The sequence below is a fragment of the Sus scrofa genome, chromosome 7 (genome assembly GCF_054392235.1).
Source record: "Sus scrofa isolate SSC_HxYL_T2T_F1_AM1 chromosome 7, Sscrofa_HxYL_maternal_Yorkshire_Landrace_v2.0, whole genome shotgun sequence".
Classification (NCBI taxonomy): domain Eukaryota; kingdom Metazoa; phylum Chordata; class Mammalia; order Artiodactyla; family Suidae; genus Sus; species Sus scrofa.
The window spans coordinates 9,637,565-9,655,144 of NC_139389.1; the positions used below are offsets into that span (position 1 = coordinate 9,637,565).

General features: G+C 47.3%; 1 protein-coding gene across 20 annotated transcripts in view; it reads left to right on the forward strand.

Moving 5' to 3' along the window:
* Positions 1–17,580, forward strand: part of PHACTR1 (phosphatase and actin regulator 1) — a 560,191-nt gene that overhangs the window by 507,199 nt on the left and 35,412 nt on the right. For all 20 annotated transcript variants that reach the window (XM_021099751.2, XM_021099756.2, XM_084967373.1 and 17 more), the window contains one exon: positions 1,340–1,496. In XM_021099751.2, the coding sequence (XP_020955410.1) occupies positions 1,340–1,496 (157 nt within the window). The remainder of the gene's footprint in view (positions 1–1,339; positions 1,497–17,580) is intronic.

The window sequence follows — 17,580 nt, forward strand, 5'->3', positions numbered from 1 at the left end:
TGTGTGCCTGACGATGCTAAAATTTTATTCTCTTATCTACATCGTACAACACCCCAGGGCATAAACTCTTGCCGCATTTTACAGGTAAGGGGAGAAAATGAACAGGGGAGGAACTTGCCCAGAGCCTCACATGTGCTAAGTGGCAGTGCTGGGACTGAAGCTGCCTCTGTCTCATTCCAAAGCCCAAGTTCTAAAACCAGTGGAGGAGGAAAGAAAAGTAGTACTTATTCTCTCAAATCCAGAGGACTCTCCCCCGCCTGCTGCTTCCCAGTGCCTTCCTCTTGCTTCACACTTACCAGGCTTCAGAGAGCTGGCTGAACTTGAGAGCTGGAAATAGCCCTGGTGTCAAGGACAGAACCACGACCAGGGTTTCTCGGCCTCGGCCCAAGTGACATCTTGGGCCAGATAATTCCTTATCGTGGGGGCTGCTCTGTGCATTGTAAGATGTTCAGTAGCGTCTGCCGGAGGCCAATACCAGCCTCCTCATCAAACCCCAGTTTGACAACCAAAATTGCCTCTAGGCTTTGCCAAGTGTTCCAAGGGGGGAGGGGAGCCAAATTTTAAGGGCACCCCGCCATTGGTGCTGAGAACTGCTTATGTTAAAAAGAACAGCAGGAAGTTCCCTTGTGGCTCAGCAGGTTCAGGATCCAGCAGTGTCACGGCAGCAGCTCAGGTCGCTACTGTAGCGCAGGTTTAATCCCTGGCCAGGGAACGTCCGGGGCGTGGCCAAAAAAAGGCAGGAGAAGCAATCCCAGAACATTGCCTGTTTCAATGCCTCGCTCCCTCTCCCGTCCCACACTGACCCCCCCTTTGCCCAACCTTCCCTTCCCCCACGCGCCCAGCTCCACTGTGCTGATCCCTTTGGTGCCCCGTGAGTCCCCAGCTTCTCTGTCACCTCCGAGCACTCACGCATGCACGTGCCTACCTGGCCTGCTGCCTGTTCGTCTCCCTTCTCCTGCAGGTGCCCGCCCCTCCTCCTCCAGGAAGCTTCTCTCTGTTCCTGAAGGCCTCTGTCCCTTGTCCGCCCATGGCATTCTGCAGTCTGGCCTGCCCTCCTTTGTGACGTGGTCTGCTCCTGGGAAGCCAGATCCAAGCACAGGCTCCCCGTGTGCTCCTCCCACGCCCAGGTCCCCGCCAGGTAGAGGGACATGCTGATTGCAGGACCTCTAGGAAGGGTACAGAGGCTACCTTTCCTCCTTGGACCGAGGCCTTGACGGCCACCAGGCATTGGGCCGCCGTGTCTGTCCCTCTGCCTTTGGCCCCATGGAGCCCGGTTGGCCCTCTGGGAGTCCCAGCAGGTTTGTGGCAGCCTTACTAACTCGTCTCTCCCCTCCTGCAGGCTCCCTGGCCATGAAGGTGTGCAGGAAGGACTCCTTAGCCATCAAACTCAGCAACCGGCCCTCCAAGCGGGAGCTGGAAGAAAAAAACATCCTGCCGAGGCAGACGGATGAGGAGCGGCTGGAGCTGAGGCAGCAGATCGGCACCAAGCTCACCAGGTAGGCCCGCGGGACCGCTGGCTCCATCCTCGGCTCCGTCCTGAGTGTCTCTTGAATAGCTCTGCAGAAGCAGCTCTGGAGGCCGTTCCGTTTCTGCTGCAGGGTGGCTTCTGTGCGCGCCTCTTCTTCCCTCATGGAAATGTTGGATCTTTTTGTGATGAAAGGCTCAGGGAGAAGTGGGGGGGGCAGATTTCCAGGGAGAATAACCACCTCTAGACCCTGCCCCTCAGCCACCCGAATGCAGGACCTAGATACCTAGGCACTAGGGTTTGGTGAAGCACAAAGCGATCAAGTAAATGCACTTTCTGCTGGACTGGGCGACCAGAAGAGATGCGCAGTGGGTAAAGATCCCTCGTTACCAAGCAGGGTCTCTCTTGTCCCTACGGTCGCTATTACACACATAGGCAAAGCAGTGTGGTACGTTACGATGTTAAACGCTGTGTATTTGAAACCTAGGGCATCTTTGGATGGTGTCAGTGAACATTTGTGGCACATTTCTTATTGGCCAGGCCCTCCTCTAAACGTTATCTGTGTATTCATGCGTTTCCTCTTTGAATTTCCCTATGACATGGGCGTTTTGGTCCCCGTTTCACAGATGAGGGCACCAGCTAGGGACAACCTTAGCCACCTGCATGATGTCAGACAGGATGGCTCTAGAGTGGTCCCTCTTGACCATATATGGCACTGCCTCTCTGGGACAGCAGTTACCCCGAGAGCCCTTCCTCTGGCTCTCCCGCTCAGTGTTGGGGCACAGCGTGTAGGGGTCTCCCACTTACTGCTGCGTAGCCTCACGTAAGTCACCTATTCTCTTCGCTGGTGTCTCTGCCTTGGTAAGATGGGGCATCGTCAGAATGAAACAGGATAGCAGTTTCCTGCTGGCTCAGCTGGTTGGGAATCCAGCATTGAATTAAAACAATACAAGTAAAGCGTTGAGAGCAGTCCCCAGCCCATAATACATGCTCCTGTATCTGCTATTTCCTTTTCTCCTCCCAGCAGCCGAGGCAGGGAGCTCTCATGGTCACCTTCCTCAGCCCAAGTAGGAAACTAGTACATCAAGAGGTTATTTAAAAAAAATAAAGAAAAAAAAGTTAGAGTGGCACAGACACCATGCAACCATTTGCTGGTATTCCTCACTTCTGCCTGATTTATTTTGCTACTTGAGGGCGGCTTCTCTCTCTCATAATTCACTCCTCCTAGAGGAGGTTGTTTTAATGGTACAGGGCTGTAAAAGGATCCACACTGAGGGATGAGTTGGCCTTGGATTATGTGGTCTTTCAAGTCATAGAATGAGAAATCTACTCACCTGCCTCTCTCCCCCTCCCCTCCCCCTCCCTTTCCCCCTCCACCTCTCTCTCCCCCTTCCCCTCCCACTGAATGCAGTAACACCTCCACACCATGCCATCAGAGCTCTCCAACTTCCTCTAGAGAGCCTGTCCCATCGTGGAAGAGCCTGATGGTTAAACACTCTTCTCTCCGTGGAACTGAAATTTCTGTCCACCCACTGGTCTTATTCTCTTCTTTCTACAGCTCCTCAAAGCCTCATTGCTCTTAACACGCATGCTTTCGGATACTTGGAAACAGTGATCCTGGCTCCCCAAGCCTCCTCTTCGAGCCAGAGAGCCAGATCTCTCTAGGGCTTGGCAGGGCGGGTGGATATGACTCTAGGCTGCTTCCTGAACCGCTAGTTCAATTTTACACCTGATACAAACAAGGCCATCCTTTTTTTTGGGGGGGGGGGCTTGAAAATAGAGAAAGAGCAGATCCTTGACCCCAGTCCCTCTTCTCAGAGTTTAGCTCCACCCGCCCCACACCCGAGAGTGAGCATCCTTATTCTAGTTGTCTCCCTCCCTTCTATTTGGCCGGCTCTGCGGCAGGGTTAAGAAGACCCCCAGGGCGGTGGGGGAAATGGAAAACTCTGCCGATGTGAGTGAGATGCCAGAGCATCTGACTGCCCAAGGGGACATCTTCCGTAGAGACAAGAGTGGGAGATAGAGCAGATGTGTGCAGCTGGTCACTCTGCTTGTCCACCGTGGAGTCGTTCCACCTGGAGGAATCTGACAAAGTGCAAAAGGCCACTGTTGTCCCAGAACATACTCCTACAAAGAGACAGTCCAGCTTCTCATGCCTGAATCCATGCCCACAACCCACCACCATGAGCGCCTGGCCATGGCAGTGACCCAACAACCCTCAGGTGGGAAAAGGCATAGGCTGTCCGTGCACTGCGAGAAGTTCTCTGCATTTGCAGCCTGATCCATATAAATCAACCCTTTCCCAACCCTTCCTCTCCTAACAACACTTAACAAAATGTAAATACTGCTTAGGATTCAGACATCCATTGAGATGTCCATTCCCAGCCCTTGTCCGCTGTGGTCAGTGGAAGGTGATACACTGACTGGGGAGAGAAAGACAGAGGAAGCGAGGGCAGCGTCGGGAACATTCTAGGTGTTGAATCCTGGATCTTCATTGTCTTTATTCATGCTTTCTTCTAGGGAGTTTATTTCCGTGTGGTATAACCCTTGGCGTCTCCAGCCAGATGATAGGAACTGGGCCTGAAGGCAAGCACATTAGGAGAGTTTAGCAGGTTGACTAGTTGTACAGAGTTCAGCAAATCCAATGGCTATCTGATCCGAATCTCAAGGTTTTCTTTGAGGCATGGGGGTTTAGGGACTGTTCCCTTTAAGATGAGAACCCAGCTTTGGGCTTCCACCTGCTCATTTATCCTAAAGCCAGGGCAGAGTGAGGGGGAACCCTGAGAACCGGGTGACCCTGACAGAGAAGCAAGCTGAGGCCAGGAGCCTCGGCTTCTAGCTCTGGCTCTGCTGTCTCCTGAGTCGTCATTTGCTCTCCCTGGACCTACAGTTACAAATCCAAAGAGATTAGAATAGATCATCCGGTCACTTTGTGCAAAATGTCAATTTCATTAGCATCAAAATTAACGGAAAGGACATAGGACTCGATTGCAGCATTTGCTTTTCTGAGGCTGCAAGGCTACAGCTTTCCCTGGCGATGGAGGTGGTGAAACACACTGGAAATCTCCAACTCTTTGGAAAGCACACAGCCAAGTCTGCAGTTGTCTTGGAGGGAGCATGCTATAAAACATAATTTTAGCCTGACAGTCTCAGCTGCATTTTAGAAAAGTGCAGTTACTCCAAGAATAATCCCAGATTGGGGGAAGGGAGCAGAAACAGCAACGAAAATGGTACCAGGTGTTAAGGCAGATTTTCCACCTAAAAATGCAGAAATACTCTTCTTCCAAAAATGTCTTCTTGTTGGTGCTCTTGGGCAGCCTCTCCTAAACCTTGGTCAACTAGTCATCTGGATGCTTTGATAAGAAAGAAATGTTTTGGTCAACTGCCATTGGAGAAGTGCGGGTTGCCCTTGAGACAGGAACATGGTCAGCCGGGAGAGCGATGCTCTGCCCGCTGTGTATACAGACCAGCCAGGTGCCCAGATCCAAGGGGCCGACAAGACCGTCCACTGGAGGCGGGGTGGGGGCATGAAATAGTAGAACTTCTACTTAAATTTATTTTGTATTCTTTTGAAGTCAATTGTGTCAGCATTATAAAATACATAGCATATCCATGCAGTCGAACTTGTGTATGACTTAGAAAGAAATGGAGTGTGTGGGGTCTCATGCAGAACAAATTACACGGATGGAGTTCCCAAAAGGCTCTGAGTCCACAGGTCCAAGGGCCCCTTTTAGGGGCTACATGAGCGGGTCTTTTCCTCCCCAAGGCCCTCTAGTCAGTGAGAATGTAGAGACCCCAGGAGAACCCCTCGCCCCTCCAGGGCCCCCCACATGCAATATTCTGCCACTTTCTCTCTGGGTCTCTTCTTTGGGCCCTTTAACTTGAACCCTTGGAGGTGGTCAACCTGTGTGATCTTAGCTCTCCAATCCACTTCTGTTTCATTCATTTACCAAGCTTTTTCCTCCCCTAAGAATAATATTCAATGCACATGACTCCATTTTATTTCTTGGAAATCCATCTTACTACTGCCTCCCTCCCTCCTCCAAAAAAAATCATTTAAAAAATTAGACATTGATGTTCCCATGGTGGCTCAGCAGTTTAAGAACCCGACATGGTGTCTGTAAGGATGGATGCGGGTTTGATCCCTGGCCTCACTCAGTGGGTTAAGGATCCAGCATTGCCGCAAGCTGGGGGTGTAGATCGCAGATGGATCTGGCATAGTTGTGGTGTAGACTGGCAGCTGCTGCTCCGATTTGACCCTTAGCCCGGGAACTTCCATATGCGGCAGGTGCGGCTGTGAAAAAGAAAAAAAAAATAGACATAGAGCTATGCTTCTCAGTATTCTTGGTGAGAATGATGTCTTGATGAGCCAGGACAGCACCTTCTGGCCCTTTTCCACTTCCTAGTTTGAGGCATTGACTGGTTGCAGAAGTGACCCCCCCACAACTGGAGACTGGCCCTCAGGACCGCTAGGAATGGGACTCGCAGGGACTAAAGAGAAGCCTGACACCTCAAGAAGTAATGCTTTGGCCTCTAAAACTCCCTTTTGAAAATAAATTGCCACGACTACCTACTTTTAAAGAAGGGAGCTACGACTCTGAAGCATGAGCCGTTCATGGTCACCCAACAGCCAGGATACCTAGCCATGCTCTTGGGAACAGCCAGCTGTTCAGACCCAACTGGCCCAGGCCTCTCCAACTGAGGTCCCCTCCCCTCAGTCCCCTCCAGGACTTTCTGTACTGTTTGGACCAGACATGGGGAGAAAACGCCTGGGAAGGAAAAGCAAATGGGAGGTGCCTTGCAGGATATGTAGGAGGATACCGTCTAAATGAAGCTCGGGGATAAATGAGGATTCGGGCCATCTGCCTCCTAAAATATCTCTTCACCCTTAAAATACCGCCCTCCCCTTCAGGGGTGAACTATCATCTCTTCCACAGTCATCATGGACCAGAATATTTCAGCAGCCCTCTGAGTTAGAGCAGCCATAGCGCCCTCTTAAAGTTGGAAGCATCCTTATGAAGAAGCCCTTGGAAGCTTTACTTGGTTTTGGAAAGGATGTTTTTCCTTGTGACATCCTTTTCCTACATAGCTGGTGATTCAGGCTGCTCGCCTGTGATTCCTCCAAGTGATCAAAGGAGAAACTGACTTAATTTCAGCTCCTGGGAGTCTTCTTTTTCTCGGGGTTACCCTAACAAAGGGGCACAAACCAAGTGGCTTACTCAACAACAATGCATGGTCTCCCAGTTCTGGAGCCTGAGGTTCTGAAATTGAAGTGTCAGCAGGGTTGGTTCCTTCCAAGGGCTGTAGGGGAGAATCTGTTCCAGTCCTTTCCCCTGGCATCTGGGGACTGGCTGGCTGTCTTGGGCTTTCCTTGGCTTGTAGATGCATCACTCTAATCTCTGCCTCCCTCTTCACTCCTCCCAGATGTGTGTCTCTGTGTCCAAATTTACCCCCTTAATAAGGAAACAGGTCAGAATAAGACCCAACCCTCATCACCTTGTTTTAATCTGATTACCTCTATAATTAAGAGGTAATTCCCTGGAGTTCCCGCTGTGGCACAGTGGGTTAAGAGTCCGACTGTAGTGGCTCAGGTCGCTTCCGAAGTGTGCGTTCCACCCCTAGCCCAGCACAGTGGGTTAAAGGATCCAGTGTTGCTGCAGCCGCAGCATAGATCACAGCTGCAGCTCGGATTCAATCCCTGGCTGGGGAACTTCCGTATGCCATGTGTGCAACCATTAAAACCAAAACAGAACCACACAAGGTTGCACTCTGAGGTTTTAACGGTGAGGACTTCAACATATGTATTTTGGGGAGACACAGTTCGGCCCATTTGAGGAAGCACGAAGTGGGCCTGCCTAGAAAAGGAGCCACGAACTCAAGTGCCCGCGGTCAGATAGGTACATCTGGACATAAGGGAAGCAGGTGTTTTAAGATGGTTAACAGTGTTGAACTGGAATGAGATGAGACGTCCATCCCTTATCAAAAGGGGTCACCCCCCTTCAGCCTCAGCCCCCTTGTTGTTTTGGAAAAGTGAAGGACCAGTCTGTCAGATCTTAGGAAAAGAAATCTGTATTTTTTAAATGAAAATTCCAAAATGTTTAAACCTTGCACAGGCCAAACAATATATGTATGGGTTAAATTCAGCCCTAGGATCATGTCTCAGCCTGGGCCCCCTGGACCCGGAAGCCATAGTTTTTCCTACCTACAGTACCGTCCTAAATTCTATAGACGGGTGCTACACATTTTGATGGCATAAGATAGAACTCTTCTGTGAGTGCTAACTGCGGGCACGTACGTGTGTCTTATCGGTAGCAGCTGGGAACTAACATCTTACAGGATCCACATTCATTTGAAGATGGTTGTGTGGATTAATCATTAAAGCAACATACCGTCTTCCTTAGAAGAACTTTTGACCCAACTCTGTCTGTTTCAGTAATTTAGTCAGTTGGTTTGGAGAGTGTTTGTGACTACAGAAAAATGCAATTATCATACTAAGTCCAAAAGAGAAAGACAAGTACCATGTGATATCACTTAGATCTGGAGTCTAATATATGGCACAAATAAACCTGTCTACAGAAAAGAAACAAACGCATGGAGAACAGACCCCTGTGTGCCAAAAGGGGAGGTGGAAGGAGCGGGATGGAGGGGGAGTTTGGGGTTAGCAGATGCAAACTGTTAGAATGGATAGGCGTTCCTGTCCTGGTAGAGTGGAAACAAATCTGACTAGGAACCATGAGGTTGCAGGTTTGATCCCTGGAGTTGCTCAGTGGGTTAAGGATCTGGCATTGTTGTGAGCTGTGGCTATGGTGTAGCTCTGATTTGACCCCTAGCCTGGGAACCTCCATATGCCACAGGTGCAGCCCTAAAAAGCAAAAAAAAAAAAAAAAAAAAAAAAAAAAAAAAAAAAGAATGGATAGACAATATGGTCCTGTTATATAGGGAACTATATACAATCCCTTGGGGTAGAACTTGATGCAAAATAATATAAGTAAAGGAATGGGTGTGTGGGTGTGTGTCTGTGTGTGTGACTGGGTCCCTTGCTATACAGAAGAAATTTGCCCAACATTGTAAATCAGTTATACTTTAATAAAAAATAAATTTTGAAAAAATACATTAAGTTGAATGAAGAAATTGGTTGAAATAGCTGTAATGGCTTTCGTTAATATTTATGAGTCTGGGAATCCCAAGGAGTGAAGGTTGAAATGCTGCTAATTGCTGATCGTTTGAATCTATACCTGAGGCGTGAGATCCTAGACCAAGCATCTTGTGACAGATCAGACATAGGACCCGCCTTTGAAAATCATCCAGATTCTCCCTCCTCCTCAGTACGATCCATGACCATCACTCAAAAAGCTGTTGTCTTTTCAGTGGCAGCAGGGTGGGGAATGTGACAGGGGAGGTGGAAAAATGATGACCTGATCATCCCCGTGAACCTAACGTGTTATCTCTCTTATTTCGAGTGACATAATATGCTAGGAAGGAAGAGTATTCTGAATCTATTTTATGCTCCTAAGTAGTTCACACTGTTGGCAGAATATAAAATACTATGTAGAGAGGATTATGTGCTGCTTTAAATCCCATACAAGGGTCAAGGGAGAAACTCAAAATCCATTTTTTATGCTCATTGCACGGGCAGTAAAATGCAGTAATCCCGACTTCTGACTGTAGCTCCCATACTGTTTATGGTTCAGGAACATCAGCATTACCAGTCTTGACACACCAGAGCCTAGTTCCAAGGTGGCAAAGGACATCTCCCCCACATCTAAGGGCTGATGCTAAGTGTGAGCTGGCATCTCCCCAGACTAGGTAATTTCTTCTGCTGCAAAAGCACTTCCTAAAAATAGCAGTAACAAGCAAAGGCTGCATGCATTCAGTTCACCTTTGGCTGACTGAGTGTGCCCTGGACATGCATCCCTGTGCATCACTTGCAAGAGAGGAGGAGAAGAGACTTGAGTGAAATCTGGGAGGAGCTGGTTTCTGCAGCCTTGCGGCATCATCAGCATCCCCCTCATCACCACTTGGTGATGGAGGAAGGAGTGGAGCACAGCTCAGAGGGGACCAGAGAGGAGCAGGAAGATGGTATTTGTGTCCGTTCATCTTCGCATCCACAAAACCTGGGTGGGAGTGGCCCTGGGTCAGCGGGCTTTCTCCTGTGGATTCCAAGCCCTCCCCTAAACAAAACGGAAATTAGATACCAGTCACCAGGCTGAAACTGAGTGATAGGAACAAGCTCAATCAGAGTGAAATATGATGGGAACAGAATCATTGCATCTTGCAGCATTTGCATAACAGGCACGTGGCATCTTTGAGCAGCTCAACTGCCTTCCGATCATCCGACATCTTCCATTAACCCACTGCGCGAAATAGAAAAATCCTCCCTAAAAGCCCTTGAGAAATGCTGACATCTTCGGAAAGGTGCCGAGTTGCGTCGAAGCTACAGCACTACCTGACCGAGAGAAAGTTAAAGGCAACTGCCTTTTTGATTTGTCTGTTTTCATGAAAGGTACAAAAGCTGCCCTTAGGAGATCTGAGTGAGGCATGTGGGGAGGAGGCGGAATAAAACTTCAGAACCACACGGGTGGAGGTGGTGGCGTTGAGGCTTGAGCCACCCCCACCACAGGTGGTACCAACTCGGCTCCGTGGACACCTCATCAATAGAAATTGATGAGAGACTTGATGAGAAATTCAGACAAGGCTTTATTGCAGCAGCTGGGAGCAAAAACAAGCCCTAAGTGCCAAAGGCGGGTGAGCTGGTTCCTTAAATGGGGTGAGAGCTGGCACGGATGGGTCGGAAGAGGGCAAGAGGGGTGGCTTAGGTGGTCTGCCCACCCTTTGGTGGTGCTGTGAACAGGGAGCAGGCAGAGTACTCTGCTTTTGCTCCCAGCAGCTCATAAATAGCCATTGGTTTGTGGGCTTTTTGTATCTTATTGTTCCTAAGCATCTAACCCTGCTTATTTTTAGTCCCTATAGTTTCTTTGTATTCTGTTGCTAGAGGGGTTGTTTGTTCAGGTGCAAATGCCAGGGCTTTGCTGTGGCTAGAGGGTCCTAGGTCGCAGCCTGTCTCACAGGGACCCCCAGCCACCAGAGATGTCTCAGAGCCTAATAGAGACCCTTGCAGCCCCGTGCCCTTTCACCCCAGCCTCCAGCTGTTAAGAAACGCAATAAAGACCGTTCTTGATAATCCTGTCGCCAAGCTGGAGTTTCTGAGCCCTGACAGTGTGCATGTGTGTGTCTGTAGGAGAAGAGTCACAGTTTACAAGCCTCACACTGGCTGTTCAGGAACAAAGCCGCATCTTGTCAGGCCCGTCCAGTGCTCTGCATTGGTGACTCGCAGCTGCCCTGGCCGCCTGTGAATTTTTCAATGATAGAGTAAGTCTGGAGGACAAAGGAGCTGCTTTTTACCCCCGGCAGGAATAGAATCCAGCTCAGTGTTTAAAGCTTGAAAAAGTTAAAAAAAAAAAAAAAGTGGCCATCATTGGGAAATAGGAAGTCTTCGTTTGGTTTTTTTAGTAAGCTTTTTTAAATGGCTGATTATCCCAGCAGCATTTGAGATTTGGGGCACAGGAGTAGGGTGGGGAGGGTACAGCTATATTCAGCTACCAAGAAGAGAATGGGCGAGTCCTCTAGGCTGCTGTATGGCCCCGTGTTAATGGTTGCTCTTAAGCTGATAAGGAATGGCCTTTTTGTTTTCTAGGGAATTTTCTCCTGAACATGGTGGGCTCATCTGCTATGATGATTCTTGTTCATCTTAGGCTATGGCAGAAAGAAAGACCCTGTTCTCACCATATTTGGCTAAGAAAGAGGTCCCAGACAACCACTGGGGGCAAGGGTCCCTGCCATAAGGTTATCTAAGACTCTAGAGCCCTTTGCTATTGATAAAGTGTTCTCCTTGCAGCAACTCCTCCGATAAGCTTCACTGCAACCTGCCAGGTCATGGCAATTGGGACTCCCTTCCTGGAGGAGCGTAGACAGAGCTCACAAATGCTCCGTGGCAAGAGAAGCACATCTTCCAGATCAGATGCTCACATGCTGAGAGCCACACTTAGTTTGATTGAGTTTTTGTGTTGAACAGAACCGCCCTCTCAATAGTAATAACTCTGCCGTATTATTCTAAACGCCTATTCATCAGGTGCCTGTGGTTGGGTGTGGCTGTGTGGGAGGCTGGAGTTCGGGAGCAGTGGCTCAGGCTTGTGTGTGCAGATGGAATCAAGAGAGAGAGAAGCCGTGGAAGGAAGAAGGAATAGGAGATTTTCTTCCATCTCGGACTTCAGTGGGCTTTGTCTTGTATTTCAGTAATACTGTCCACAGTAAGTAGGAAGAGCTAAAGCACTTAACACCAAGCTTTGGTTCTCAAGGCACTGGTACTGGATGTGGCATGACAGGCCAGGTGGTCCAGTGGAATGGGTCCTTGGGTGGATGGCATCAGCATCACCTGAAACGTTTTTTGGTTTTTGTTTGTTTGTTTGTTTTGGCTCCTACATTTCTCAGTCAGTTCTCTTTTTTTGCTTTTTTAAAAATCATAGTTGATTTACAATGGTCTGTCCATTTCTGGGGTAAAGTGACCCAGTTATACGTATACATACCTTCTTTTTCTCACATTATCCTCCGTTATGTTCCATCACAAGTGACTGGATATGGTTCCCTGAGCTATGCAACAGGATCTCATTGCCTATCCACTCCAGATGCTATAATTTGCATCTACTAGCCCCAAACTCTCAGTCCATCCCACTCCCTCCTCCTTCCGCTTGGCAGCCACAAGTCTGTTCTCCATGTCCATGAGTTTGTTTCTTTTCTGTAGGTAGGTTCATTTGTGCCGTATATTAGATTCCAGATCTAAGTGATATCATATGGTATTTGCCTTTCTCTTTCCGACTTATTTCCCTTAGGATGAGAGTCTGTAGTTCCATCCATGTTGCTGTAAATGGCATCATTTTGTTCTTTTTTATGGCTGAGCAATATTCCATTGTGTACATGTACCACATCTCCTTAATCCATTCATCTGTGGATGGATAATTAGGTTGTTTCCATGCCATGTCTGGAACTTGTTAAAAGGCAGATTTTCAGGCCCCACTCATCAAATTCTGAGCATGGGGTCCAGAGATGTGCATTTTAACGAGTGTGATTCTGATGTACAACTGAAGTTTGGGAAGCAGTGGTCCAGTAGAAAGAGCAATAAAGAGCTGTGAAGCTTGGCCTGAAATTGAAAGTTCCATCTACCAGTTATAAGCTGGGTTCCTGGTGAGCCTTAATTTCTCCACCTGTAAGATGGACCGCCCAACCAAAGTCATCAAACACACTAAATGAGTCATTCTCCCCATTGTAATAGATAATGGACAATAATTGTTCCTTGGTGATTATTCTAAAGTCCTGTTCATCAGAATAAGTAATGCTAGTTGCCCAAACAGACAAATCCTAAATCCCAGTGGCTTAAGGCATTAAAAGTATATTTCACCAGAGTAAAGCCTAACAGGGTCAGAGCGCCTCTATCCATATGTATCCATTACATGCTTCTAGAACCCATGGCTCTGTTGCCACCATAGCCAGGGAAGGAGGGCTCCAGAAGATACACACACCTCTTCTGCTCACAGTTCACTAATCAGAACTAGGCTCATGACCCCTGTTGAGCTGCAGGAGAGACTGAAAAGGCAGAGGAGCACTTGGAGGATTTGATGTGCCCAGCGTGTCTTGGCCACAACTCCATTGAGGCAACACATGTCGTGACTCTTCCTTATTTCATGGTTGCTGCGATCATGACTCCAGTCATGTAAAAGGGACCCATCACATGTAAAAAAGACTTCATTAAAAGACTTTTCAGAGAGTGTGGTGTACACATAAAATGGACTATTACTCAGCCTTAAAGAAGAAGGAAATTCTGCCATTTGTGACAACATGGATGAACTAGGAGGGCATTATGCTAAGTGAAAGAAGCTAGACTTAGACAAATACTGCATTAACTCACTTATACATGGAATCTTGAAAAGCAATAGTCAAGCTGTTTGTAACAAACAGTAGTATGGGGATCACTGGAGGCTGGGAGTTGAGGGATCACCAGAGGCATGGACTTTCAGTTATAAGGTGAGTAAGTTCTGGAGACACATGTGAACAGGATGGTGACTCTGGTTATACTACAGCTGACCCTTGAACCAGGCAAGGGTTAGGGTACCAACCCCCCCGCAACACACACACACACACACACACAATTGAAAATCCACATACGACTTTTGATTCCCCAAAATCTGAAGTACAAATAGCCAGCGATGGACCAGGAAACCTTATAGGTATCAGCTGATTAACATGTATTTTGTACGTTATGTGTATCCCTACATATATTTTATGCATTTATAACATGCCTAACCTGTTCATATTTTTTTCAGTACTTCCTGGCTATATGTTTTGCCTGCAAGTTTTTTCAAATTGTCGCAAATCTCCAAAACATTTCCCAGTGTATTTATCAAAAAAGTCCATGCTTAAGTGGCCCCATACAGTTCAACCCCATGTTGTTCAAGAGTCAACCGTAATCTATTGTATACCTGAAGTTTTTAAGAGTGTAGATATCAAGTGTTTGCACCAAAAATAGGGGATGGGTGTGTTGATTAGTTGGACTGTGGTCTTCATTTCACAGTATAGACATAGATGAGAACATCACATCCTTTCAATGTATGTGATTTTCCTTTGGCAGAAATTTAAATAAAAGTCTTTTCACAGTGGGCTGAAGGAAGGAGGCAGCCCGTTGGCAGTGGGAATGTAGACTCGTGCTTCGTCTGCGGGGCACGGATCATGTGCAGAGTCTGTGAGGGTCTGTGTTGGAGCCAGGATCACTGCATGGCTGTGATCTGCATCGGAGAATGGACCACTCTTAAGGTCCAGCTTAGTTAAAGCAACTCGTGGAAATCTGAATAACCTTCCTTAGAGAAAAATGAGACCCCAAATAAACATTGCTTCTGTTTAAAGACAAAAACTAGCTTAAACACAACTGGGAGATTCCCAAAAGGAAGAATGGACCTTGAACTGAAGAAGTTTATTTTCTATGAGTTTAAGGTTAACTTCTCAGGGAAATAAGTTACTAAGGGACACCATGGAACCTCAACAAACTGCATGTCTTAGAATTCTTTTGAAATTGATGGTGTGCAAGACTGGACTAGGCATTATTTAAAAGGTACTTGGGAGTTCCCATTGTGGCTCAGCAGGTTACAAACCCAACTAGTATCCATGAGGATACGGGTTCGATCCCTGGCCTTCTTCAGTGGGTTAAGGATCCAGCATTGCCGTTAGCTGTGGTGTAGGTTGCAAACATGGCTTTCCTCTGGCGTGGCTGTGACCATGGTGTAGGCCGGCACCTGTAGCTCCGATTCGACCCCTAGCCTGGGAACTTCCGTACGCCACGGGTGCAGCCCTAAAAAGCAAAAATAAAAAATAAAAGGGAGCTGGATAAACATCCCTCACAGAGGATTAGATTAGCTAGACAAGGTCACTCATAAGTCTCTGCTTTAGCCTGGGAAAGAGACACTGATGGCAGGTTTGGTAGGGAAAGTGTGGGTCCTTCTGGAGCACATTCTTGTATTAGTGTGAATGTATTTTGGACTAGTTCTCTTTCCATTTTTCTCCTTTAAAATGTTCCCCCAAACTGGGAGGTTGGGGTTGGTAGATGCCAACTATTACATTCAGAATGGATGGGCAGTGAGGTCCTACCATATAGCACAGGGAACTGTGTCCAGTCTCTTGGGATAGAACTGAAGGAGATGATAGAAAAATTTTATATATATATATATATGTGACTAGGTCGCTTTGCTGTACCGCAGAAATTGGCGCAACATATAAAGAAAAAACATAAAGAAATTAAATATAATATAAAGAAAAATGTATAAATATATACAATATAAAGAAAAAAAATCTCTCTCCCTCTCCATTACCCCCCCAGCCTGCCTGTATCTTCTCCACTCCTCTCTTCTTACCTTTCTCTCTTAATAAATGCTTACTTGCGTCACTACAAAAAAAAAAAGAAAAAAAAAAAAAGGCCTACCTGAACCCTCCCCTCCCCCACCAAAGAATGTTCCTGAAAGAATCAGGGTGGGACAGAGCTCTGGATATTTTAAATATGGACTCATCTAAACATGTACACATGAATGGGAACAGCATCAACTCAAGTTGTCAGACCACTGTTCTTGCAGTATATTCTTTTTTTCCCATCATCTTTTGGTCCCTTTGTAAACTACAACAGTCATAAGGATGTGTCACCGCTGTTACACTTTTATCCATGAAGTGAGCTCTCAGAGCCATTTGGGAATTTGTCAGGAGGCAGTGAATAAACTATGAGTTAAAACATCTTCTGAAGCATCAGACTTGGGTTGAAAGATAATTCTGTTGCGTGGACTCCCACTTCAAAATCTGGTCTAGTGCTTTCAGATTGGCTTTTTCAGAGATTTTTTTTTTTTCACAGTGGGCTTTGTACCTGTACTGCAAGGAGTGTAGGTGTGAATTTTTTCCCCTCCTTCTTGATTGCATCCTTTGGGTGTGAAGACATATAGAATTCGAGCACTGCAGGGTTCTCATGGACACTTACCACACTGGCTCTAACAGCCTTCATTTTACAGTCAAGGAAGCTGAGGCCAGAAGAGGTTAGGTCGCTCGCCAAGTTCGCATCATTATCTGGCTACACTGGGATCTGCAACCGAGAGACCTCTGACCCCCAGCTGGTGCTGAAAATTAATATCCCTCACAAAAGAGAGAAATGCATTCACTTCGCACTGGAAGAAAGAGGCCAGTTAATTATTAGAAAGTATAACAAGTCATGGAGCTTAGCTGAGTTCCTCAATTCATGTCTGAAAGAAGAACAGATGACTCAAAGCAAAGGTTTTGGATTCAATCTTTAAGAAACATTTTTAGGAGTTCCTGTCGTGGCGCAGTGGTTAGTGAATCCGACTAGGAACCATGAGGTTGCGGGATCGGTCCCTGCCCTTGCTCAGTGGGTTAATGATCCGGCGTTGCCGTGAGCTGTGGTGTAGGTTGCAGACGCGGCTCGGATTCGGCGTTGCTGTGGCTCTGGCGTAGGCCAGTGGCTACAGCTCCGATTTGACCCCTAGCCTGGGAACCTCCATATGCCGCGGGAGCGGCCCAAGAAATAGCAAAAAAAGACCAAAAAAAAGAAAAAAGAAAAAAAAAGAAACATTTTCAGAAATCAAACAGCCCACAAATAAGGGATTCTTGAATATTCTCTCATAGGTAGGCTCTTTCCTGGGGCATTGTTTCCTCCTCAACCCCGTGTAGCTGAAAGAACATGTAAGTGAAGTACCCAGGAGTTCTCATTGTGGCTCAGCAGAAACAAATCTGACTAGCATCCATGAGGATGCAAGTTCTATCCCTGGCCTTGCTCAGTGTGTTAAGGATCCAGCGTGGCGTGGGCTGTGTTGTAGGTTGCAGACGTGGCTCAGATCCCACGTGGCTGTGGCTGTGGTGTAGGCTGGCAGCTGCAGCTCTGATTTCACCCCTAGCCTGGGAACTTCCATATGTTGTGGGTGCGGCCCTAAAAAGCAAAAAAAAAAAAAAAAAAAGTACCCAAGTGAGAGGCATTTTCCCTTCTTATCATCACGGCTGAGAAAGTCTCGTTAATAATGTCGAAGGGAGTTCCTGTTTTGGTTCAGTGGTAATGAACCCGACCAGTATCCATGAGGACGAGGGTTCAATCCCTGGCCTTGCTCAGTGGATTAAGGATCCGGCATTGTCGTGAGCTGTGGTGTAGGTCGCAGATGCAGCTCGGATCCCGTGTTGCTGTGGCTGTTGTGCAGGCCAGCAGCTGAAGCTCCACTTTGACCCCTAGCCTGGGAAGTTCTGGCTCAAAAAAAAAGAGAAAATAATAATACTAATTTGAAGAGTGAGCACATACTTAGAAGATTTTTTTTACCTGCTGCCTTACTTTGGAGTTGGCCTCTTCTGGTGATACCATCATTCAGATGGTAAATGATACGGAAGAGGATTCCTTTGTTCTTCCTCCCAGTGGTGAAGTTCGCATTTCTCGTCTCCAGAGAAATTTCCATGGTACACTGTGCTCTTTCTCCCACACCCGCCGAAGGTGGCTTCAGGTTGGATTGTGGGTGATTTTTCTGCAGCTTCCCTGGAAA